The sequence below is a fragment of the Pteropus medius genome, unplaced genomic scaffold (genome assembly GCF_902729225.1).
Source record: "Pteropus medius unplaced genomic scaffold, Ma_sr-lr_union100, whole genome shotgun sequence".
Classification (NCBI taxonomy): domain Eukaryota; kingdom Metazoa; phylum Chordata; class Mammalia; order Chiroptera; family Pteropodidae; genus Pteropus; species Pteropus medius.
In genome coordinates, this window is record NW_024343733.1 from 6,475,307 (window position 1) to 6,499,888 (window position 24,582).

General features: G+C 44.9%; 1 protein-coding gene across 5 annotated transcripts in view; it reads left to right on the forward strand.

Annotated features, from left to right (window-relative positions):
- DGCR2 (DiGeorge syndrome critical region gene 2) overlaps positions 1-24,582 on the forward strand; it is a 74,582-nt gene that overhangs the window by 30,615 nt on the left and 19,385 nt on the right. For 3 of the 5 annotated variants that reach the window (XM_039868362.1, XM_039868364.1, XM_039868361.1), the window contains 3 exons: positions 15,395-15,520; positions 17,841-18,060; positions 19,769-19,845. In XM_039868362.1, coding sequence (XP_039724296.1) covers positions 15,395-15,520; positions 17,841-18,060; positions 19,769-19,845 — 423 coding nt within the window. The remainder of the gene's footprint in view (positions 1-15,394; positions 15,521-17,840; positions 18,061-19,768; positions 19,846-24,582) is intronic. The other 2 variants (XM_039868363.1, XM_039868365.1) reach the window with 1 other exon arrangement.

Sequence of the window (24,582 nt, forward strand, 5' to 3'; positions counted from 1 at the left end):
TTTTTTTTTTTTAATGAAAAGCCAATAGATGAAAGAGTGAACACCAACTTAGCATAGCAGAGAAGCTGCAACCATGGGCCTGTCTGAGAGAGAGAATGCCAGGAAATGGGCCCATTTGACAGCTAGCACCCCAAAAGGCTTGGAAGCTCTGTATATACCGAGGCGGGTGGGCATCTGGTATGGAAATAGAATTAGGTTGGTGGAATTCTCTTTCACCTCCCCTTTCTCTTCTTCACTCCGCAAAGCTGGATGACTTTTTTCCCACCAGTAGACAGGAAGTTTATTTTCTAGACCTACACTGTCCAGTATGGTACCTGTGAGTCACTTGCGGCTGTTGAGCACTTGAAATGTGGCCATTTCAAACTAAGATCTACTACAAGCGTAAAGTACGCATCAGATATCAAAGACTTAGTTTTTTAAAAAAGTGAAACATCTCATTAATACTTTTTTATATTGATTACATGTTGAAATTAGTTTTATATATATATATATATTGGGTTAAATGAAATTATTAAAATTCATCTCTTGTTGAAATGTGGCTTGCATTATATTTCCATTAGACAGAACTTGGACTTAAAGTCAGCAAAGTAGGAGATACCAGGCCCAGCACAGGGGAGCCGTGGAGACTGAAAAAAGTAATTAAGAGAAATTCTCTGTGGAGTCAAGTGAGACCCTCAGCCACATCTTCTGCACTGCTCCCCAGTTGCCAGCAGCCAGGTCTGTTTTCCCAGGTAGGGAATCGGAGGAGTCTTTTCTGGATTAACTGGCATTTCATGGAAGCGATAGAAGAGGGATCAATGTAATGGAGGGTTCCCAGCCGAAAGGCCAGCTTTCTCACTGTGGTCTCTCCCCTTGAGGCTCACCTTAACCCCACCAATATCTGGCCCCTAGTGCTCGCAGAGCCTCTAGTAGGCTGGACCACCTTCCTTTTAAACATGAAAGGCAAGGCAGCCAGCGCCTGCTAGACTCTGGAAGAAAACATCCATGGGATGCTCACCAGACTCTGGATAAAGCGTCCTAGACTGAAAGGGACAGAACAAAGTGGTTTGAGGTGGCCAACTCTGCTGCATGTAAAATGGTGGTTAAATGTGGGGGCTCAAAACCAAGCTGCTGGGTTGGTACCCTGCTTCCACCACTTACTGGCTAGTCCTGTGGGCAAGATGCTTTTTGAACTTCATTGCCCTAATCTGTAAAATGAGGAAAATAATAGTGCCTTCCTCTTAAAATTGTGAGGTTTAAATAACATGACACATGGTGCTTAGAACAGAGCATGGCACACAGTAATGTCTCAATATATATTATCAGTTATTGTTATTTTACTTATTCAGGGAATAACTTTAAAAGTATATTCTGAGGACAGCAAAATGGCAGTCTAGGAAAGTCCAAACCCTCATTCCCTCACAGATACATTAAAAAAGCAACTAAAGACTGGCTAAAATAACTTTTTAGAAGCTCTGGAAAACAGTCTGCAGCAACCACATGAACACCCAGTCAAGAAAAAACATGGTAGGAAATTTTGTGGCATTTTTACTTACCTTTGCTCCACCCCTTCCCTGTCTGGTACACAAGGTCCCAAGAAAGCAACAGCCCAATACAAGTGCCCTGCCTGTAACAGGAGGGAGAAGGGCAGATCCTATTTGCAATGGCCTGGCCTGTCTGCCTGAGGGACTAATTTCCTTGTCTGAGTCAGAGCTCAGACAGAGAAAACCAGCCCAGCTCTGATCTCAGGCTGTGGAAAGCTGTGAAAGTGGCAAAGATGATGCAGGAAAACTGCAAAGCTGGGCAGGATGGGGAGGCAGATTGGGAGAGGGGAGAGCTACAGTGCTTCAGATGCCTGGGGCAAGGGACTGTGGGTAGAGGAATACAATAGAATTTCTAAGGCTTTGAGAAGCTGGGTGGCACTCTCTGGGAAATTAAGGCATTTAAAAGAAGCCATGTATGTTTAGGAATCAAAAAAAGTGCACACACAGGCCCAAGTAAGATACAAGTGCAGAAAAGACTTGAGAAAACCTTCAGTTTTCACTGCCGGCTGGTCCCAAGGCTCATAACAAGCCCTGCTAATTAACGGAGGTCTTCCTCAATGCAGAGCTAGTCTGCAAAGACTGGGAGAGGTCGCTGTTTCTTCACATGCCTAATTTTCAATGACAGCAGCAAAATCACAAGGCATACAAAGAAACAGGAAAACATGGCCCATTTAAAGGAATAAAATTAAGTGGCAGAAACTATTCTTGACATACTAGACAAAGGCTTTAAAACTACTATCTTAAATGTGCTTAAAGAGCTAAAGGAAAACACTAAGAATTAAAGGAAATCAGGAAAACAATATGCGAACAAAATGAAATACCAACAGAGAAAGAAATTTGTAAAGGAATCAAGCAGAAATACTATAACAATTGAAGAATTCACTAGAGGAGTTCACCAGTAGGCCCCATAGCCAGAAAAAAGACTAAGTGAACTTGAAAACAAGATGTTTGAAATTAGAGTCTTTGAAACAAAATGAACAAAGAAAGGTGAACAGAGCCTTGGAGACTTATAGAATCACCCAACAACAGAATACACATTTTTTTCCTCAAGTGCACATGGAACATTCTCCACAATAGACCATATGTTAGACCACAAAACAAGTCTCAGTAAATTTAAAAGATCGAAATCATACAAAGTATGTTTTCTAATCACAACGGAATAAAACTAGAAATCAACAGTAGAAGGAAACTGGAAAATTCACAAATACATGACATTCAACAACACACTCTTAAACAGCATCAAAAAGAAGTCACAAAGGAAATTAGAAAATATCTTGAGGCAAATGAAAACACAACAAACCAAAACTGGGATGCGGTGAAAACAGTGCTTAAGAGGGAAATATATAGCTATAAATGCTTAGATTACAAAAGAAAAAAGGTTCTCAAATCAGCAACCTAACTCTATACCTTAAGGAACTAGAAGAGAACAAACTAAACTCAAAGGTAGAAAAAGGTAAATAGGGAATAGAAAAACAGTAGAGAAAACCAGTAAAACCAAAGATCAACAAAACCAACAAACCTTTAGCTAGATTGACTAAAGAGAGAACATCCAGATAACTAAAACAAGAAATGAAAGTTGGGACATTGCTAACAGTTTTACGGAAATAAAAAGGATTATAACAGAGTACTCTGAAGAATTGTATGCCAACAAATTGGATAAACTAGATGAAATGGACAAATTCCTAAAAACACAGAACTTGCCAAAAGAAAATTACAGGCTAATATCCCATGAACACTGATGTAAAAATCTTGAACAGAGTACTAGCAAACAATTTGACAGCACATTAAAAAGATCATACACTATGACCATAATAATGGACTTATTCTTAGAATGCAAGGATGGTTCAAACTAAAATCAAACAATGTAATACACCACACTAACACAGTGTAGGGAGGGGGAACCACATGATTGTTTAGGTGCTGAAAAAGCATTTGGCAAGACTAAACATAACACCAGACTCAACTTCAGGCTCTTACCTGTGCTTCCAACTAACTAGCTTTAGATTGGAGGTTTCAACAACTCCCTCCCTAGTTCAGTTAATTTGCTTGAATGACTCAGAACTCAGGAAGACCCATACTCACTAGACTACCAATTTATTGCAAAGGATACAGTCAACAGCCACATAAAGAGATACTTGGGTCGGAGTCTCAAACAGAGATGCTTGAGGCCAACATGGAAGCATTAGGTTAATGAACTGTCCCTCCTGGGTTTTTATGGAGGCTTCATTACCTAGTCATGATTGAACTAAGTCTTTGGCGATTGGCAACTGAACTCAATCTCCAGCCCCTCTCCTCTCCCGGGAGATGTGTTGGGGGGTGGGGGAATGGCTGGTAGGACTGAAAGCTCCAAACCTCTAATCTCATGGTTGGTTCCCTGGCAACCAGCCCTCGAGTCGCCTCATTAACATGACAAAAGACACCTTAATCATTCTCAACACTTAGGAAATTCTAAGGATTTGGGGACTTGTGAGCCAGGAACTGGTTGAAGACCAAATATCTTATAAAACAATATCGCAAAGTCGAAGACCTAAATATAAAAGCTAAAACTATAAAACTCTTTAGAAGAAAATAGGAAAAACGCTTCATGACATTGGATTTGACAATGACCTTTTACATGTGATACACAAAACAGGGACAACAAAAGAAAAAAATTGGTCTACATCAAAATTTAAAACTGCATTAAATGAAATATTCAACAATGAAAAGGCAGCCTAGGGAGTGGGAGAAAGTATTTGTAAATCATATATCTGATAAGGAGTTAATATTCAGAATATATAAAGAATTTCTACAACTCAACAACAACAAAAACAATCCAATTAGTAAATGAGCAAAGGACTTGAATTTTTCCAGAGAAGATATATAAATGGCCAATAAGCACATGAAAGATGTTCAACATGACTAATCATTAGGGAACTACAAATCAAAACCATAGAGCGATACCACTTCGCAACTGTTAGGGTAGCAGCAATAAAAACAAAAAATATGTTGGTGAGGATGTGGAGAGAATGGAACTCTTGTGCATAGTTCGGCCACTATGGAAAACAGCATGGTGGTTCCTCAAAAAATTAGAAATAGAATTACCATTTGACTCAGCAATTTCACTTCTGGGAATACACACAAAAGAATTGAAAGCAGGATCTCTGAACTGCGCACTTAAAAAATAGCTAAAATTTTATATTGTGTATATTTTACCACAATGAAATAACACACAGTCTGTTTTCTAAATGTGAACAGAATGCTATGTAAAGGAACAATTCAGCATAGAAAGAGATCTTATAAATTAAAAAATGAGTCCAGAAAATCCAATATCTGATTAATAAGAGTTCTTCTAAAGAAAATAGAAAAAAAAACAAACAGTAAAGGAGGGAATTAGTGAGGAAATCATAGAGATTTGAATTAAAAGGGCACAGTAATTTTTAAAAGACCTAGAAAAGATACCTCCTTGTATAACTGCAGCATGTCAGGAATACAGAGAGCATTATGCCCCAAAGAGTAAGAACACAGGTCACCATGAAAGGATCAGGAATCAGAGCAATAGTAGCACTAGTATAAGTTCCACCTGGATCTGAAGAGCAATTCATTTTAATTGTCTAAATCAAAATTTTAGTTTTAGTTTTATTAAAGGTATTTATATACACAATTAGAATATTCAAAGAGTTCTGTAAGACTTTTATTGAAAAAATAGCAATAAAAAGTGGGCCCCCTCCAGTTTCCACTTCTCAGAAGCAAATACTTGAGATGACTTTAGCTATTTCATTTTATATTTTTCTGTGTGTCTCTCAACTCTGTGGTTTTAGGCATTCTTTGTTGATTTGCCCTTAACAAGGTGGCTCTTTCCCCCTTCATCTCTTCACTTCCAGAGTTCTCTCTCTCTGCACGTGCTGCTTTTAGCTGGGCCATGGAGGAAGATTGCATTTCCTTTTTGTCAGCACATTTTGTTTTTACCCCAGAGGTGAACATTGTCGCCATCATCATCTTCTTGTTTATTTAAATAACAACTTTATTGAGATGTAATTAATATGCTGTGTAATTTGCTGATTTAAAATGTTTTTTAAAATATTCACAGTTGCAACTATTAACCACAATCAATTTTAGAACATTTTCATGACCTTAAAATGAAACCTGGTACCCACCAGCAGGCACTTTCCATTTCTTCTTAAGCCTCAGCCCTGGGTAATCACTAATCTACCTTCTGTCTCTCTGGATTTGCCTCTTCTGTGTATTTCATAGAAAAGGAATCATACAATATGTGGTCTTTTGTGTTTGGCTTCTTTCACATAGCATAATGCTTTTTTTTAAAACATAATGCTTCTAAAGGTTTATCATGTCAATTTCTTTTCCTATTTTTTTTTTTTAACTTTTATTTAAACCTATATATGTACACCAAAAAAAAAACAAACCTTTGTGTGTCTTGTTAGGCTTTTACTTTTTAACAGCTTTAACATAATTTACCATAAGATTCACTGGTTTTAAAAGTGTGCAAGTCAATGAATTTTGGTAAATGTACAGAATTCTACAGCCGTTACCACAGTTAATTTTAGAACATTTCCATCACCCCCTAAAAATCCCCGTGTCTATTTGCATTTATTCCCTGTTCCCGCCTCTTTGCCCAGAGACCCACTCATATATTTTCTGTCTCTTATGGACTTGCTTTTCTGGGTACTTTATATAAAATAAATCATACAATTTGTGATCTTTTGTGTCTGTCTGCTTTCATTTAGCATAGTGTTTTTGAGGTTCATCCATGTGTCAGTAGTGTGCTGTTTTTCCTCGCCAAATATTCCATTATATGGATAATACCACATTTAGTTTATCTGTTCATTATGTGACAGGCAACTGAGTTGTTTCCACTTTGAATAGAGTGGCTATGAACACTAGTGTTCAAGTTTTTGATGGGATAGATGCTTTCATTTCTCTTGGTGCAAATACGGAGGAGTAGAATTTCTAGGTGATATTGTAAATTTATGTTTAACTTTTTAAGATATTGCCAAATAGTTTTCCAAAGTGACTGTAAATTTACATTTTTTAAAAAATGAACTTCGCAGGACCTCTTTGTCGATTTCTCCTCGATTGTATATCCATCACATGTTCCACTATATAGTCATTTTGGAATCTTTTCTCCCGGAGCCCCCTGACTTCGCCAGTCTGGTTTGGTGCTGGCATCACCTGCTGCCTACCTTCCCAGCTGCCATCTTGGGGTCTCCCTTCACCATCATCATGGCAGAATCAGATTTCTCCCTGTTGTGTGTCCCTTTCGCTTCTGGTTTCCTGTTTTGGTTCATTTCCTCATTGAAATGGTGTACCGCCTCCTTCAGTAATTCTGTAGAAAAGGAACACAGGAGACAAAAGTTTTTGATTCCTTGTTTGCCTTTTATTTTGTCCTCACACATGATAGATTTGGCTGCATTTAGAATTATGAGCTAGAAATCATTTTCTCCTATAATTTTGAAGATTTCACTCCATTTTTCTGTAGAATGAAGAATGTCCTTCCATGTTCTAGAATGTCCTATTTTGTAGAATGTCCTTAAAAACAAGCTTTCAATTTTGCTGATGGTATAGTTCCTGGTTCTTTGAATGTAAGTAACCTATTTTCTTCCTGGAAATGGTAATTTTGGTACATAGTGCTGGCCACACAGTGGATCTTTTCACTTTAATAACTCATATCTTTCAGTTTGAGGAAAGAAACCATTAGAATTTGTTCTCTTCCACTTATCTAGTCTGTTCCTAGAACTCTTATTATTGGAAATTGGACCTCTTGGACTGATCTTCAATTTTTTCATTCTCTCTGGTTTTCTCTTTGTCTTTTTATTTCACTTTCAGGAAATTTCTACTTGTACCACGTCTTTAAAGGAATTTTCATTTTGTTGTCGCGTTTGCATTTATTTCCAAGAGAGCTTTTTCTTGGAGGTGTTGTCTTGTTTTACGGGTATATGTAGTCTCACTTTAGGGATGTTAATGGCATGCTTTGTTTAACTTTTCATCTCTCTGTACTCATTTCTTCTGTGTTATTTTCCTCTGTGGTCTTTCCTTTGAAGGCTGTCCTCAGAGGTGGTTGTCCTGACCTGTCTGCTGTTTGGCAGAGGGACTTGAAACTCTGTGCTCATGGGCCTCTTTGGAGGGCGAACCCTCTGGACCATTTCATTGGGGATCTCCTCCCCTTTTGAACCTTTTTCTTAGACTGGCCAGATTATTTTATAGAGGAATTTTCCCATCTGCCTGAAGACTGAGGTTCTGGGAGCTTAGCGGAGGCGGGGGGCTGGGAGTCTGCCGTCCCCTCCCTAACTACAGAACCTTGGCTTTCAGCTGAACTTGTACCCCGACTCATCTGTTTTACTTCTCATCGGTAACCCACCCATGTTTTGCTAGGGTGGTAGGCGGGTAGGGTTGCCTGAGTGGGATCTAGGTGTGTTAGCTGCTTTTTTCCCTGACTTTTAATATGAGAAATCTCAGATCTTCAGAGCAGGTACAAGAATAGTACAATGAATGCTCATATAACCTTTACCTGCATTTACCAATTAATGGCATTTTTCCACAATTGTTTTCTCTACTTGTTGTTTTTTTTCTGAACCCTTTGAGAGTGTTACTGCTATCATGACATTTTACCCCTAAATACTCCAGAATCTGTATTTTAAGAACAAGAATAATCCCTTAACCACAATATACTTTTCACATGCAAGAAAACTTACTATAATACTGTTATATACAGTGCATATCGAAATTTTTTTCAGTTGTCCCAAAAATGTCTTTTATGGGTTTTTTCCTTAGGGTTTATTCAAAAGTTACATATTGTATTTTCTTGCTATCTTGCTTTGTGTCCCCAGCTTTTTTTTTTTTTTAAATTATTATTGATCTTACATGACATTGATGAATTTGAAGAATTCAGGCCAGTTTTATAGACTGCTCTTCAATTTTGACTTTTGACTTTTTTTCTCATGTTTTAGTTCAGGTGAGACTTTTTTTTCAGTGAATCATGAATTGTCACATCAAGGGGCACATGAGGTCATTTTTGTCCTATTATTGCTGAAGTTCGGTTGATCACTTGGTTGAGCTAATGTCTGCCAGGTTTCACTATTGTAAATGATTTTTCCCCTTTCATAATGAAGAGTAATCAGTGAATAAATAATGAATAAATAATCCATGGTGTAGTAGTCTAGGTGTTCTCCATAGCCTTATACCCAAGTGTTTTGTGGATGATTCTTGCCTGAATCAGTTATAAGAGTGGTGGTTAAAAAATGGTGATTTTGTAATTCTGCCATACACACTACACTTAATAAATGATATTATTTTATAAAGAGCTTTCTATCTTATGGACTACAAGATCCAAGCTCATCTTGTACTTTTTTAGCTCTCTAGATATGAAATCACCCTTTCTCTAAGGAGCCCTGCTCTTTTTAGTGAGGAATGGTATTTAAAAACCAAGATCTGACTGTTATCTGTACTCGTGGTTATTTCGGTATCGTTGCTTCTAGGCACTTTCAGTGGGTATAGCTTTTTTAAAAAACCTTTTTTAAAAAATAATAAGTGTATATTTTTTAAAACCTTTTTAAAAAAATAAGTGTATATTTATTGATAGCCCCGATTCTGATCTACCCTAGAGTTCCTTCTCTCCTCCTCCCATCTCACACTTGTATCTCTCTTTTCCAGTAGTAAGTACCCTGGTTCCCAGCATCATTGGTATATATACTCATTTGGCCAATCCTAAAATACACATAAAAGAGTTTGGGAATTACTGCTTCTATGCCACTACTAAGAACAAGTCTACTAGGTAAAGTCCAGGACTTCTTTGCAGTTCTTTCTGTTATTAGATTATTTCCTACTGAGGGTGTACAAGTCAAAAGTCACTAAGATTCATTCATTTTTTTTCTTCTATGCGATAATGTTGACATTTATTGTGTTTCTACAGTTTTAGGACTGCCTCCTCATCTTGTTGATTTAATTTATTTTTAACTTTTTTTATTGGGGTATAAATTCATGTACTCTAAAATTTACCTCTTTTTAAAATATAGTTTCATGGTTTTTAGTATAGTTACAAGGTTGTGTATAACTGAGTTATTTTTAGAATATGTAAAACATAAACAAGATTTAAAAATCGTAACTGTATAAAAAGATTCTTAGAAGAATTCCTATCCCTTTGCCCTGTTCCCACTCACAGCCTACAGGTAACTAATTTGATTAGTTTCTGGCTTATCTTTCCTTATCTTTGTTTTTGCTTTTTTAAAATTAATTCATAGGATCTTTTTCACTTTTTGTAGCTATATTACACTCCATCTTAGGGATATACCATACTTTATTTAACCAATCTCCTGTGCGTGGGCCTTTAGGTTGTTCCCATTGGTTTGCTATTAAATTTAATGCCACAATAAATAACTGTGCATATGTTTTCCCCTCCCTTGTATTGGTGGAGATGTACCTTCAAGTGAAAATTCTTAAATGTTGGATTGCTGGGTCAAAAAGGTCAGTGCATATGTAGTTTTGCTAAATAGTGCCAGATTCCCTACTTTTTTACTTTCCCAGATGTTGGCTTAGGATTTAGCTTTTGGGCCTCAAAGAAGTTTAGAGTGATTTATTTCTAAAATAAAACATTTGGAGACTCATAAATACTAAAAACTTTAAGATAGGATGCTGAGATAACAGGCTTAAACAGACATTGTCCCCAGGCAAATTACAATGTATGGTCACCTTCTCTAAGTTAATTATCACTTTGTCCTCCGTATTCCAGTTTTTAGAACTTTGTCATCTTCTTCCCAGTTCTGTTTGTCCTTGTGACTATGCCTTTTTCAAAATTCCATTACTCTTGTTTCAGTGAGTTTCAGGAGAGGCTAGAAGTTAATAAGTATGTTTGTTCAATCTGATATCTTTAACCGGAAGCTTTAAAAACATTAATCTGGGATTTTCATACCTGGAGAAACCACTTGGGCCCGAGGATAAAGAAATTTTCAGACACGGACAAACTCATAAAAAGTTGCCCTACCCTTTCTTAGGAAGATAGGATCTTGAAAAAGGAGAAGGTAAAGCAAGAATGAAGATGGCCTGGGGTCGGGGAAACAGGATCCTGGTACAGGACGGCTGGGCTACACATGGACCCCAGGATCCCAGCCAGGCTCCAGCCCAGAGGGCAGCCCTCTTACTCTGGCGCTGGAACCTGGGGGGCGTAGGAGGAGCTTCCCAGGAAACAAAGGAGCCGGGAGACCCTGTTGCAGGGTTGAGTGTTTAAAATTTTTATTGCTAGCCTTTGTTATCTGCTGTAGCAGCTCAGAAAAATTGGTAGATATGCCAGAAAACCAAATAAAGTTTAAAATCGATGCAAATAGTAACTCCAGGAAGAAAACAAAGTTGTTCAAGAATTAAAATGACTTTAGTATGCTGTTTGACTCACAAGTGAAGAATACTTACATTATTACATTATTCTGCTGACTTTACAAAATTTATTCTACTCTGTTGGGAAGGTGAGTAAGAGTATATATTAGTTAAACCGTCACCTACCCTAGCATAAGTCACTGGGTAACATTTAAAGTGGATAAAACTAGAAATAGCCATGTAAACCAATTTGGAATTATGGCCATAAATATCAGAAGAAGTAAATAAAACAGGTGTCTCTGGGAAATTAGTTAGGAGCAAGCGGGCTAGGAGAAGGGGAGGCAGGGTTTTCTGTTTCATCTTGTGATGTACATATGTAAGAAGTAAGACCTTAGATGAAGGGGCTTACTCAGGTCATTCTGCTTCTGCCATATCTCTGTGGGTTTTTTGAGATGCAAGGACACAGCTTGAGTGTCATAGGACTGTCTGGTAGCTTCCCCTTCTGTCTTAGGCAACAGCAGAAGGTAAGACATTCCCTCTGTGAACTTGTGCCTGAGACATTCGTGGACCCAAGAGCAACAGGAAGGAGGGAGGTTTTGAATTTGGAGCTTACAAGTCTACCTTTTTGTAGTTATTGTTTCATTATGTATTGTCCACGTGAACGTAAAATGGGGAAACAAAAGTGCTCGTGTTGGTATTTCAGAAGCATAGGACTCAAAACCTTGGTAGGATGGAGTCAAAGATGGTGGTCATTGGGCAAGCAGACCTTTAGCTTCTTCAGTGAGCGTCTCATTAGTAAGGCCACCCCGGCCCTAGTTGGGAGGGAAAGGAATCAATTTAAAGAACATGCGTGACATGATGGAAATACCATTAAGAAGTTCATATTTTAGGCTCTCTGATGTTAGAAATCCCGCTTTGGTAAATAAGCAAGTGTTATTTGACTTATTGACATTCGATTTTTGACTTTGGTTCTAAACCTGTTTTGGTATAAAGTAGGAGAGTAATGTGTGTTCTGACACCTTGTAGTGCTAAAGGGGCTCCAGTCTGTCTCACCTTCTTTTTTCTTTGGAGAAATTACAAGCTCCTCTAGACCCTAAGCCATAGTTGGACAGATTTTAAATTTCTAGAAGAACAAATTAGAATCACTCACATTTTGTCTTTTATTGCAAATAATCCTCATTTGCCTCCAAATGCTATTAGAAAGCAAGCATGCCACTGCCTGTCTTGACTCATTTTTTCTGTTGGATTTGAGGCTCTCCAGCAGCCCCCCAGGTCTCCACGGAGGCCTGGTCTGGGAAAGCAGAAACCCTGGCATGCCTGGTGCCCCCAGAGGAGCTGGAGGCCAGGAGAGACCAGGAGAGGAGGCAGCTGCCCAGGGGATCAGACGGAGACAGACTTCGGTGGCCACGCGGTGGGGGTGGCTCAGGTCTTGTGGACTTGGAAGAGGAGCGTCCACCTCCCCTGTGTTACACTTCTGCTCTGAAGCAAGTCTCAACATTTCTGAGCCTGCTTTCTTATCTGCAAAATATTTCCCTTTTCCTCACTTTTTCAGTAGTAATGTTGGCTACTTCATGTTGGCTTCTCCTTGTCTCACATCTGCTTCCTTGGCTCCCATTCAGTCTTTGGTGGCTAGCGCTGCTCTGAAGTCCTGGCAAGGACACCCAAAGAGAGAAGAGCACAGACAGCAGCCTTAGATTCAGGGAGAAGCACTCTTTCCAAGACTTTAGGGGTGGGCTTGGGGTTGTGTTACACACTTGGGCTTGGCCCCGTTTCAGTGGCCACCAGTTGCTGGATGGAAAAAGAGGGCCGAGGAGGGTGTGACCTCTAAGGGGGGCCAGGATCATCTGTTGTTTCGTTCACTGCCCACTGCTGTTCCCCGCTTGGCACACTGAGATGGAGAGAGGATGGAGGAGGAGGGAAAGTTGCTTTGGGGTGTCTGCATAACTGCACACCCTCGAGCTGACCCTAAGGGGAAAATGCTGTCTGGGTCTCAGAAGAAAATTCTTTATCGTCGGAGGCTCTGCCTCTTTTCCAGCCGCCTCTGTCTCCTGCTCTTCCAGCATACTCAGGAATCCCTCATCTGTCATCAGCACCATCCTCTCAGCCAAGCCCTTCCCCTTCTTGCTGGCAAAGGCCCGTGTCTGTCCTGGTGGGTTTCTGTGGTTGCTCGTAATGAGCACTGAATAGATGAATGATGAGGAGATGGACGTGGGTGTTTGGATAGGAAAAAAGATGATGGAAAAGAGAAGGGCTCAGAATTGCCACCCGAACCACAGAGAAGCCTGCTCAGCACAAAGGAGCTTCCTCCATCACCACTAGGCTTTTTTTCTTTAACTATTTCACCTGTTGCTCCCACCCCACCCCCACCCCACTCCCCCAGGCCACAGATGGCCTTATTCCAGCATAGTCAGCATCTAGGCCACCTGGTGTTCAGTGCCCATGCAACCCAGCAGAGTGCTCTATTACCTTTTCTTTCTCTTCCCATCTCTGTCCTAGATCCATCTGTCTTTCTGTGAGCATTGTAGCCTGTTATATACCAGGTGCTGTGCTCGGTCTGGGGAAGAGGCCAAGACACAAAGTGGAATCACAGGTCTTGCTCGTTTCAGCAGACAGAAGGGAGATGTGAATTTAGGCGTAGCTTCCACCACACCCAAGCTTGTCCTCAAGCCTGTCCCAGACATGCCCGCCTTTGCCCAAGCTATGCCATCTGCCGGGACGCCCTTTCGTTCCCCTCCCTCATCTTCCATTTGTAAGTCCACCCTCCCTCAGAAGGCCAGCATGCATCTTCCTGATCCTCTGCCTGCCTCAGGAAGAGTGGAGGAGGGCTGTGTAGCACTGCTCCAGAGCCAACAGTCTCCTCCCGGGAACATTGGTGCCCGGACATATGCATGGGGCACCCCAGTCCTAGAGAGTTGGTGTCACCGGCACCTAGGGCTGGGTGTTAGAAGGGAGTAGCTGTAGCCACAGGCCGTCTTCTGCAGAGTCAGCAGCAAATGACATGGCTGTGTTGGTGGTAAGGTCACCCCAAAGACCTCGAAGATGCTTCTTCGAAGTCTTTGCTTTACGTTGAGTTTATCGCAGACGCTGGTAGCACATTTTATATTTTAGAAGGATTCGCAATCTAATGGCATCTGATCCCCATACCATGACTGCAGAGGAGCTGGAAGTACTCTCCTGAACACTCAGTGGGGGAGAGAACCAAGCTGCTAGGGCTCGTGACTGCCTAGGGTATCTGAAGGAAATAATGAAGCACACAGATTTCTGTACCAGTCTTTCAGTGCAACCTTCCGTAGAGTAATGGAAGAATGGAAACAACCTAAACTTGAACCGTAGGAGATTGTGGTAATTAAAGGAATCCATTCATGGAATACTATGCAGCCATTAAAAGTGATCTTTTTAAGCCTATTTAAGAATATGGAAAGCAGTTTATAGTCTTAAGCTTACAAAGCAAATTCTAAGATCGTGTTTGGTGTGATCCAAATATTTTTAAGGATTTATGCAGAAAAAAGGCTGGAAGGGTGGACCCTAACATAGTAATAATGGTTAATATGTTTTGTCTTAACAAGCTTTAGTATTTCTCAGATACTTTACATTGAATATTTGTTAGCCTATGAGAAAAAAATAGATTATTTATGAAATAAAAATGTTAGAGTCTGTGATACTAGCAGAACCAGACGGTTGGAGAAGCCTTAGTCAGTGGGGCTAATTGCCAGCCCCAGAGTGGAGGCTGCCCCACCCCGCAACCCCTTGACCTTGATCCATCATGTTCCTCCACCTCCCATGTCATGCCACACCCTCTTGCCAAGCCAAGCCAGGCCCACTTCGTGTGTCCTTTGCCTCAGGCCAGCCAGGCACATCAAGGCTCATGTGTCTGTGGTTCTGTTTTTGTGGCTCTGCAGACCACATTTGTCCCTGTCCTAACCTTGCACCAGGTATTTTTCACTATACACCAAGATGCCCCCCATGCAGGCAGAGTGGGGAGGAGGGCGGCTCAGGAGGGACATTGCCTCTGGCTCTCTCCTGTTCTGTGCCTTGAAGAAATTCTCTCTTCTCTGAGAGAGAAGAGAGTCATTCTCCTCTCTCAGAGGATCTGAACACAGAAAAGAGCATGGAAGGACTGACCTACAAATGACCATTAGACCAGCAGCTTCCTGTTCATACCTCCAACCATGCATTGAGGCCTGCTACACACTAGGGCCTGTGCTGGGCGCCAGGGAACCAGGCAGGAATGTATCGAGGCCCTGGCCTTGAGGCTGTGAGAAGGACCAGCAGGCAGGTGGGCAGATGGCGACTTGGGCCCAGTGCCAAGCATTTCAGAAGGGATCATACACAGTGGATCCCCCTTCGTGCTAACGGGGGAGACTCCCAGGCATTCTGGGGGCGGGAGGGCAGCCTGGGCTCTGGAAAGAATCCCCATGGGGCTAGAGCCTACTGAGAGGTTTTCAGCAGAAAAGGCTGACCCCGTGCTGTGTCAGCAGTAGCATGTTGGAAAGTTCCTCCCAGCCCCAAGTAGTCAGTCTGACCGCGCTGCTGTAGGGATGGTGCTTACTGCCCACTTCTCGTTTTGCTTTCAGAAGTGACCGGGGAGTCTCGTCCATACCATGAGAAGGAGGCTGTGGATCCGCGGCAGGGGAGGGCCCGAGGCGGCAACCCTATGCACTTCCACGCGGTGAACGGGGCGCAGGCCGTCCGCTTCAGCAGTAAGTTGCAGACCTGCCTGTTCATGAGCTAAGACTTGAGGCCCCACTTGGTTGTGTGTGGGGTGTCTTTTAAAAGGGCCCTTCAGGGCGGTCGGGAACTGTCACCCTTCTTTGTGAATGAGGCTGCACAAAGCCATCCAGGCCCTGAGTAGTGAAGCCTTGACATGAACCTGGCCTCTGGAACCAGACTGCTTGTTTTCAAGAGGTGGCTACCTCTCAGGGCTGGGCTGCAGTGGCCCTACCATAGCTGGAAACAGACTAGATACAGCTGATGGTGTGGGAAGTCTCTGCCTCTGTTTAAAAAAAAAAAAAAATTGAGTATTTAATGAATGCCCTGTGACATTAAGATTTTAAAGGAGCACAACAAAATTAAGGAAAGTCGAAAGGCAGAAAAACCACAGCCGAACAGACATGCTTAGGCATGACGAGCATACTCACTGCTGCAAGAGAAACACAGGGAATCCTAGGCCTCAGTGCTGGATGGTCGTTAGTCCTCACCTCACAGACGCTCAGCCCTGGGAAGTGCTTTGGAGGTCCGCTTGCACCCTGCAAGGCCACCAGTGCTCCTCGTAGCTCCAACCTCGTGGGAAGCCTTGGTTCCCCGATGGGGACTGCGAGCCAGGTAGTGGGGTCAGCCGGCCGCTGAGCCCTGACGTTGTGCTTGGCTTCGACACATACAGTCTTGCAGGGGTATAGTGTAAGCTTGGCAAGTGAGGAGACCGCACCTCTGAGAGGTCACATAAGGCGACTCCAGGACTCAGCTCCATGGACTCACAACTCTTAGTCTCATGCACTTTGGTCACTTACCTACTTTCTTTTGAATAGGTAATATTTCTGCCTAGGGAATAATGAGACAGAGTTCAAAAGATAAAAAAAGATAAGCCAATAGAAACTAATGTTCCCTCCCTCCATTGCCCCCTCTCGCTGTCTTCTGTCTCCAGAGGGCTTCCTCTGGACCCAGGATGTGGGTGAGGCACCAGGATGGAAGCCCGCACTGCCACTCGCCCAGCCGAGATGCTCGGCTGCTGCACACCTCAGTGTCTCCCCGCTCTAACCTAGAGACAGGACAGTATCCACCTACAGGGGGTATGGAAGGTTGAACACATTGTGGGAAGAAGGCTTAGAAACACACAGCAAAGGCTACCTCGTGATCCCCTGCCTTCACACCCATGCCACACACTGCGCATCTCCCCTCCCCTGCTCGGTGATCCCTAAGGGCTGGTTCCTGTTTACAGGGAAGGCCTTCCTGCGTGTTCCGTCCTGTGTAAGCAGGCCCTCCCCGTGGGTAGGTGATGGTGTCCTGCTGTGTTGTAGCAGTGCTGTGGTATGCCTCACTGGCTCGGGGACCAGAGTTTCCTGTCCCATAATCTCTGTCCCTGTGTTCATAAGTTACACACACATGTGCTCTAAGTAATAAAGACACAAGCATCAATCTTTAAGAAGTTTACTAGTTCCAGAGACTGTATATTTAAAAATTGCATTTTGTTAATTGACTTTGTTAAAGATTGTTACTCTTCATCAGTGTACTATTAGTTCAGAAGCAGTACCCCAGCATTTGAAAGTTCTAGGTTCTATAGAACAAGCTGTTGCCCTTACCCAAGGCTGGCCATTTGGGATGGGGGCCTTTTCAACCCTTGGGGTGGATCTGCTTGGCGAGATGTCTGGCCCGGCCTGTCTAACAGAGACGCAGGCTCCAGCTGGCTACTCGGCCTTTGCCCACCGTGGAACCACCTGGGCCTCTTTTTCTCATCTGTGGGAAGTAGGAGTTGGTCTTACAATTTCAGTGGCCCTTCCAGCTCTAATCTCTTGAGCTTGTTTTAGGCGAGTACTGGCCAGCACTCATGTGAACAGAAAAGGAGGGCCAAGGACCAGGCTCGGGAAACAGTGGGCTTGCTGGCGGGGTGGCTGGAGAGCTGGCATATTGGGGCAGCAAGGGCAATGTAGGTGGGGAGCCTCCCTGCTCAGTCCTGCCAGGCCTTGCAGTGAGCCGGTGTGGGAGTTCTGCTGTCCTGTCAACCAGACTTAATCAGAGAATGAAACCCACTTTACTGAACGAATTCAGCAACTAGTCTTTACTGCCAAGTAAATTAAAAGACCTTGTAGAAATGGGAGGAATCACTGAATATCGTCGTACCTTAGGTTGCATCTGTGTCTTAGAGACACTTGAGCATTACACAAAGTACATGGTCTTAGAGGCAGAGCTTTTCCTCTTGAGCCTCACTTTCCTTGTTTCGCAAGGGTGATTTCTGAGCAGCATAAATAATTTCGTTTTGGAATGAAGATCCTAATTCGGGGGGGACAATCCCCTTCCGTCCTTCATGTTTCCTAGGGAAGTGCCCGACAGGATGGCACCACTACGAAGGCACGGCTAGCTGCTATAGAGTTTACCTGAGTGGAGAGAACTACTGGGATGCCGCACAGACCTGCCAGCGTGTCAACGGCTCCCTCGCCACCTTCTCCACCGACCAGGAGCTACACTTTGTTCTGGCCCAGGAATGGGACCAGCCGGAGCGGAGTTTTGCTTGGCAGGACCAGCACAAGTAAGTTCTAGGTTGGGGACCCAGGGATCTGGGGGTCGGGCTAATGCCCACTGAGCACATGGCCGTTGGCAGCCGTGGCAGTCCTAAAGCATAGTCAACAGCTGACATCTGGAGGAGGACAGCTCCTCCTACTGGAAACAAATGGAGATCCAGGGGTTTAGAGTGGGCATTGAGAATGGGGTGGGCCTCTCAGAGGGGCAGAGACAGGCTGCTACCTTGTCACCTTGGGCCATTCCCTTTTGTTGGTCCTCCCTCTGTGGGTTCAGCTCTAGTTGCTGACCTGCAGGGGGACCAGGACTGTGTCAGGAGGGGCTGCTTGGTATGGGCCATCCTGGGCCTAGCGTGAGGGGTACGCAGATGGGTGGTAGTTCCTTCTGAGAAAGTGGGCTCTGCCAGGCCCTGTGCTCAGTGCCTTCTGGGGGCCTGCTCATTCAGTCTTCCCAGAAACACAGGAGGCCAGTGGGCGAGAAGACTGGGGCCCAGGTGAGTGAGCACATGACCATGGGCACACACTAGCTGGGGTATGCCTGTGTTCCAGCCTGGGCAGTCTGGCTCCAAAGCCTGGCTCTTGACCCCCGAGGCTATATAGTATTGAGGAAAGGTATGGAAACTGGCTGACTGCCAACATCTCCCAGGCCCCAGCTTGTGGAGACAGGTGTTTGCCAAGGCTTGTGGTATGCAGGCTCATGCTGCCCCATCCACACTGCTCTGGGCAGGAGGGTGAATTGCTGGGGTCACCAGATTGCCAGTGTCCCCTCCCAGCAATGGTACAGGCTGTCATGCTGACATAGGAGCGCGATGGACTGCGTCAGGTGGGAGAGAGCTTTTAAGACCTGAGCTGTGTTTTGGCTCCACTGTCATACACCATAACACTGGCAAGTCATGAGACCGTGCTATTTCTCCTTCTGCAGCTACAAAGTGAGAAAAATATTACTTAGCCCACAGAGTGGTTGCAAGTCCAAGGAGAAGCAAGAGGGCTCATCCCAGTGGGTAGGAAAGCACCCATCTCCTCAGGGTGGGTTGTATGCATGGTAGTAGGCTGACGGGGCAGAGTGGCACTGTACCAGGGTACCCTCTGTGGCAGTGGACTTGCCGATAATATTTCCAGGGCTGGGCTGGTGAGGGGCGCACACACAGCAGGTGGCCTTGACTGTCGGCCAGGTCCTCAGGCACAGCCCCCTCAGTGCTGTGACATGTACTTGGGGGCAGCTGCAGGCATGGGTAGGCTGGCTCTGATCTGGAGACCCAGTGGGAGGCCATGCACATGGTTATATCCACCACTGCACAGTATAATCATGGGTTTGATTTTTATTGAAATGCGTAATTTATATACCATAAAATTTACTCTTTTAGAGGGTACCATTCTGTGCCTTTAGTGTATTCACAGAGTTATATTCAACTGGCTCTGTGTCTACCCCAAACAGGGTTAGCCTTGCTTAGAATGTGAAAGCCATATTGGATCAACTAATAGGAACAGTCTTGGCAGGAGTTTCCCAAGATAAAACTTTTTCTGACCTGTGAAGTTGTTTAGAATTTTAATGCATTTTATTATTACAATTAAGTATCAAAAGTTTAAAAAATCATTAATGCTTTAGATGTTCAGTGCTTTAATGGACAGTGTAATTATTAAGATACGCTCACGCACAATCAGTGGCTGCTTCCCTGCCGCCAGTGGCGCTGAGGTCCTTGCATTTCTGTCCTCCTGCAGGTTGTGGGTTGGCTACCGGTATGTCATCACTGGCCGGAACCGCTCCTTAGAAGGCCACTGGGAGGTCGCATTCAAAAGTAAGCCTTTCTGGTTTTTCAAAAAGGTTGTTGAGTTTGAAATTTGGATATACCATCCTGACTAGGGGGCACGTTGCCGGGGTCTCCCCGACCCCATCTCATTTGTAATTCCTGGCATATAGGGGTGCCTGGTGTGAAAACATGGAGAGGAATGGGCCCCAGTTCACAGAAGGGCTCTGATGACGGGTGGGCGCCCTGGGGCCAGACCCCTCTTCTAGGCTCCGTGCAGGGCTGGGGCTTTATCACTTAGTCAGATTTCTAGACCGTTTATTCTTCTTTTAAAGTTAAGGACTTTAATTGGGGTACAAAATGAATATACAAATTATGCAGCTACCATGAACCAGAGAGGGAAGGACAAGCTTCCTGGGACAGAGAAGTCCAGAATTAGAATCCAAAGCTTGAAGGAAAGCTATCAGGCAGATAAAATTAAAATAGATTGAGTGCGTGTGAGAGGGTGTATGTGCGAATGAGAGTATGTGTGTGAGAGCGTGTGTGAGTGAGCGTGCCGCTTTTAGAGTTTTATGCTTAGTTCTTGGAAATACCAAAGTAGCGTGAAGGAAGCCTGGCCGGTGTTGGCACTGAGCTCCTGCCCCGCCTGTCCTTCCCCTCCAGTCGCATTGCCCCAACACAGGTTTCACACAGGCCCTGAATGTGCCCCCCTCTACTTGTCACCCAAGCCACATTCCCTGGCCCTGTCCCTCATCAGCCCTCAGCTATTGGGCTGCTCCTTGGGTCCTGTTCTTTTTCCCCAAACATATCCCAGTCCTGCTGTTGATGTCTTAAATGTCTCTGAGAAAGAAAAGTGAGGAGTGGGGGGGCCTAGGGACCCGAGGCATCTTGCTCTGTCACCTCACTGCAGAGAATGAAGGGGCATCAAGCTCAAGCAAAGTTCACCTGTTTCCCCAGCCTGGGTGACCTTGTGGTCACCAGCACAGAGGGAGCGAAGGTGCAGATAGGATCTGTGTTGAGAAGAAACAGGACCCTGGACAGCTGGTTTCCCTAGGGAGAGGCAGGGCCCCACAGGGCAGGAGGTGATGAGCCTGGCACCTGAGAAGGGGCAGGTTGTGTAGGTAGAGACCGCGGAAGCCCCAGCAGAGGGGGCCTTACCTGCTGTCCCCTGCTTCTGCTTTAGGATGTTACCCCATTCTTGTACCCTCCGAATGTCCTACTGAAAGCACCACCGACATTCCCAAAGTTCGTAAGAGTATTGTTTAGATTTCCCACAGGAGTAGTTGATAAATAAATGGAAGTGGCTTTTGGGTTTCCAGGCCCCAGTGTCACAGTGTGCCTTGCATAGGATAATTCTTCTAGTAGTTTTTCATCTGCCCTAATCACAGCTGTCAGAGGTGAATCCTAGGCCAGAGCCCAGGCCCCAGTGGAGGGTGCTGGCCTTCAGGACAGTGTAGACACTCCGGGACATGGTTATCTTCTTGGTAACCATGTTAAAAATACTGGTAGTTAAAAAGAGAAATCATCAGTCTACGTGGTATGACGGCATGTTCTGAGCTAGGAGGGGCGTGGTACCCTTATCTGTGGTATGAGAATGGAAGGGCCTTAGGTGAGCTCTAATGAGCACGCTTGTCTCTGTGGCCCCATGGAGGCAAGAGAAGCGTGACCTGAAATTTAGAAAAAGATAAATGAGTGTGTCAACACTGGCAGTGGTGGTTCAGTGTGTAGGGGGCCCCAAGGCATGCCACCCACACAAGCAGTGCACTGGGGCCCTGACGTCCAGCAGTTCTGCGTGGTGCAGCGTGTGGTTGGCTGCTTGTGCCTGCTTAAATGGACTTGGGAATTCTGTTAATGATTTTAAGTAGTGGCCATAAAATGAATGTGTGGCTAAAAAAGATACATGATAACTGGCCTGGACACTTGACATAGCTCAACATTGTGAGTTGTTCTAGATTTGAAGACATTAAAGGAACATAAAACCAGATATAACGCATGAACCTTGATGGCATCCTAGATTGAGAGAGGAGTTACGAAAAACTTCTCGGGAACAGTGAGGGGAATTAGATGTGAGTTTGTAGTAGAGAGTGACTTGATTTTCTTAGACGTGACGGTAGTATTGTGGTTGTGCGATTTTAGGAGATGAGTACTTGTGTGTAGGGTGTGGTGTCTGCAGGAGGAAAAGCTCCCTGGGAGAGGGGGAAGGGATGAACCAAACTGCAGGATGGAAGACAGGGCATTCGTTTACTCTGTGTACTTGAACGTTTCCATATTAAAAGTATTTCGAAGGTTTCTGCTAAGAAACTGCGGAGTGAAAAGAATGCTGAGAACACAACCCCCAGCAAACGAGAGGGTGGCAGAGCCCACCCTCCTGCTTCTAGGAGGAATGCGACCTGGTGGTACAAAATGCGATCCAGCCAGGTCTGGGAGGTTGGATGTATCACAAAGATGGCATGAAGTGGGTTTAAATCTTCGGTCTGTAATGATGAGCCCTTCCCTAAGACAAGATTGTCCTGAAAATGTTAGCTAATAGTAGTATGAAGCTACCATGGGAAAATGTTTAAAATGTTTATTTCAGCTACATCTTGTCCAACATTTTCCTGTGCATGCGTGTGGTATGTATTGGCATAGTAGCAGGTGAGTGGTACTATTGGTGAACACATATGAGGCACTCCTCATGTGCATTTTAAGTTGGAGCACTGAGCAGGGGAGGGCTCCCGAGGGCTTTCAGGAACGCAGTCCCCTGGCCTCTCCCCTAAATGGGAGGCTCTGCCTCTGGGCCCCTGTCTGCCAGCCCATCGGCCCTGCCCCAGGGTGAGACCTTGAGGATGTGACTGCAGCCGGGACCTGGCAAGCTAGAGACCAGGAGCAGCCACCATGGAGAATGCGGAGCCATCATTTTTATAACGTGTGGCCCATATTTGAAAAAAACAGATCTATGTTGCCTAGAGATTCATCCATGTTTTCCCACAAGACTCCAAGTGACTGTGTCACTTCAGCTTCTGGTTATTACACTTGGTATTTATTTTAAACATAAAAACAGAAGCTGTGTGATGTGTCCACGTGTTGTGTTACTTGCTTATTTAAGATATGTTTGGGCGACTTTGTCCTTGTCTGCTCTGTGTCTCGTGTATGTACCTCTAAGGGCACATTCCTGTCACAGGTGGGCTGGGAGGATGTGGCCCTTTGGTGTCCCTTGACCCACCCAGGACCTGCCTGTGGGATCTCAGATCTAGAAGCCTCTGTCAGCAGTGAAGAAGGGACTATTGGGGGGGAAGGACCAGGCTCAGGCTGGCCTAGCAGCTGCTAGAAGGCGCAGGGCAGAGACAGTGTCCCCTGGGGTAGGTGACCGTCAGGCTAGACTCTATCAGTCTGCAGTTCCTCTTTGGGAAGGGGGCCCTGGGAATGATGTTGCCGCCTCTAGGACGGAGCATTTGTGAGGATCCCCAGGCCCCTGGTGGGCCCCAGTGAACAAGGTGAACCATAAGAGTGCCACAGTATCAAGATAGAAAGGTGAGGTCCTGCATTGGGGACGGGAGTGGGAGAAGTGATTCTTCCAAGCCAAGGGAACAAGGGGACAGAGACAAGGAGGTGGGAGTGGCTGCCTGATGGGTGTGCAGGAGAGATAAGGCAGAGAAATGAGTAGGGGTCTGCGGGTGGGAGATGGCACAATGCCTACATGGCTCCTGGGATGACTGCAGTGCCTTCCTGCAAGATGTAGGTCCTTCAGGCGGAGCAGGACGTTGATGGCAGAGGTTGTCAGGAAGTAACGGCAGGCCCTGGAGAGGAATCTGCTAGACCTAGAGACATGTGGGCCCTCCCTAACCAACCCCTCTCACACCGTACTCCCTTTCAAACATGTCCAGAATCTCATCATTTGTCCCCAGGTGACAGCTACCAGATCCGACATCACTCACCTAAATTACCTCAGCCACCGCCATCAGCCTGGTCTCCTTGCTCCCACCCCCACCCACTCCATCCTCCTCACATGGCTGCCTGAGGGTCCTCCTCCGCCCCCACAAAGGCACAGTCCTCACTGAGACCTGCAGTGGGTTTTCCAGCTCTGCCCTCCACTCCCACCACGCCCTTAGCCCTTCTCTCCAGCCACAGGGGTGCCTGCTCTTCCCACATGCTCTTGCCTTGGGCCACCTTTGCTCCCACTGAAGCCCTCCCTGAGCTGCTGCTTCCCTGCTCGGGGGGGGCTCTCTGCTGCAGAAGAAAGGAACATAGCTGCCCTGCCCTTGGCTAGCGTCTAGGACCTGATGGGGAGTAGGTGGAGCCTGCTCTGCTAGGACTGCAAGAACAGTAGGATTTATGGTGAACACCTGCTTTCCTTGGCGGGCCTGGAATTACGGTGGGCAGGGGGTTGACACCCAGGCTTCCCTGGGCGGAAACGCCGCATGTTGCAGCACTGCTGGCAAAGGCCCACTCCTTGGCACCTTCCCTCAGGCAGGGCGAGCTCCAGGGAAGCCTGGCTTCCTCCAGACTCCATCTGAGCTGTCCTTTCCCTGGTGTATCTTGCTGTGTCTCTGTAATAAATCTTAACCATAACTATGGCTAGATGTGGGATCCCTTGAGTAAAGCAGTGAGCCTGTGGATGGCGTGGGACCCCCAACGCAAGCAGTGTCAGGAATGTTGCTGCACCCCCTCCCTCCAGCTTCTGTTCCCATATCTGCTCCAAGGCCTCCCCTCACCTCCATGTTCCAGCTTTGTTCTCGCTGTAGCAGCCATGAGCTTCCGACATGTATACTTCACTTATTCTGTTCATCATCTGTCTCTGCCCTTTACAAC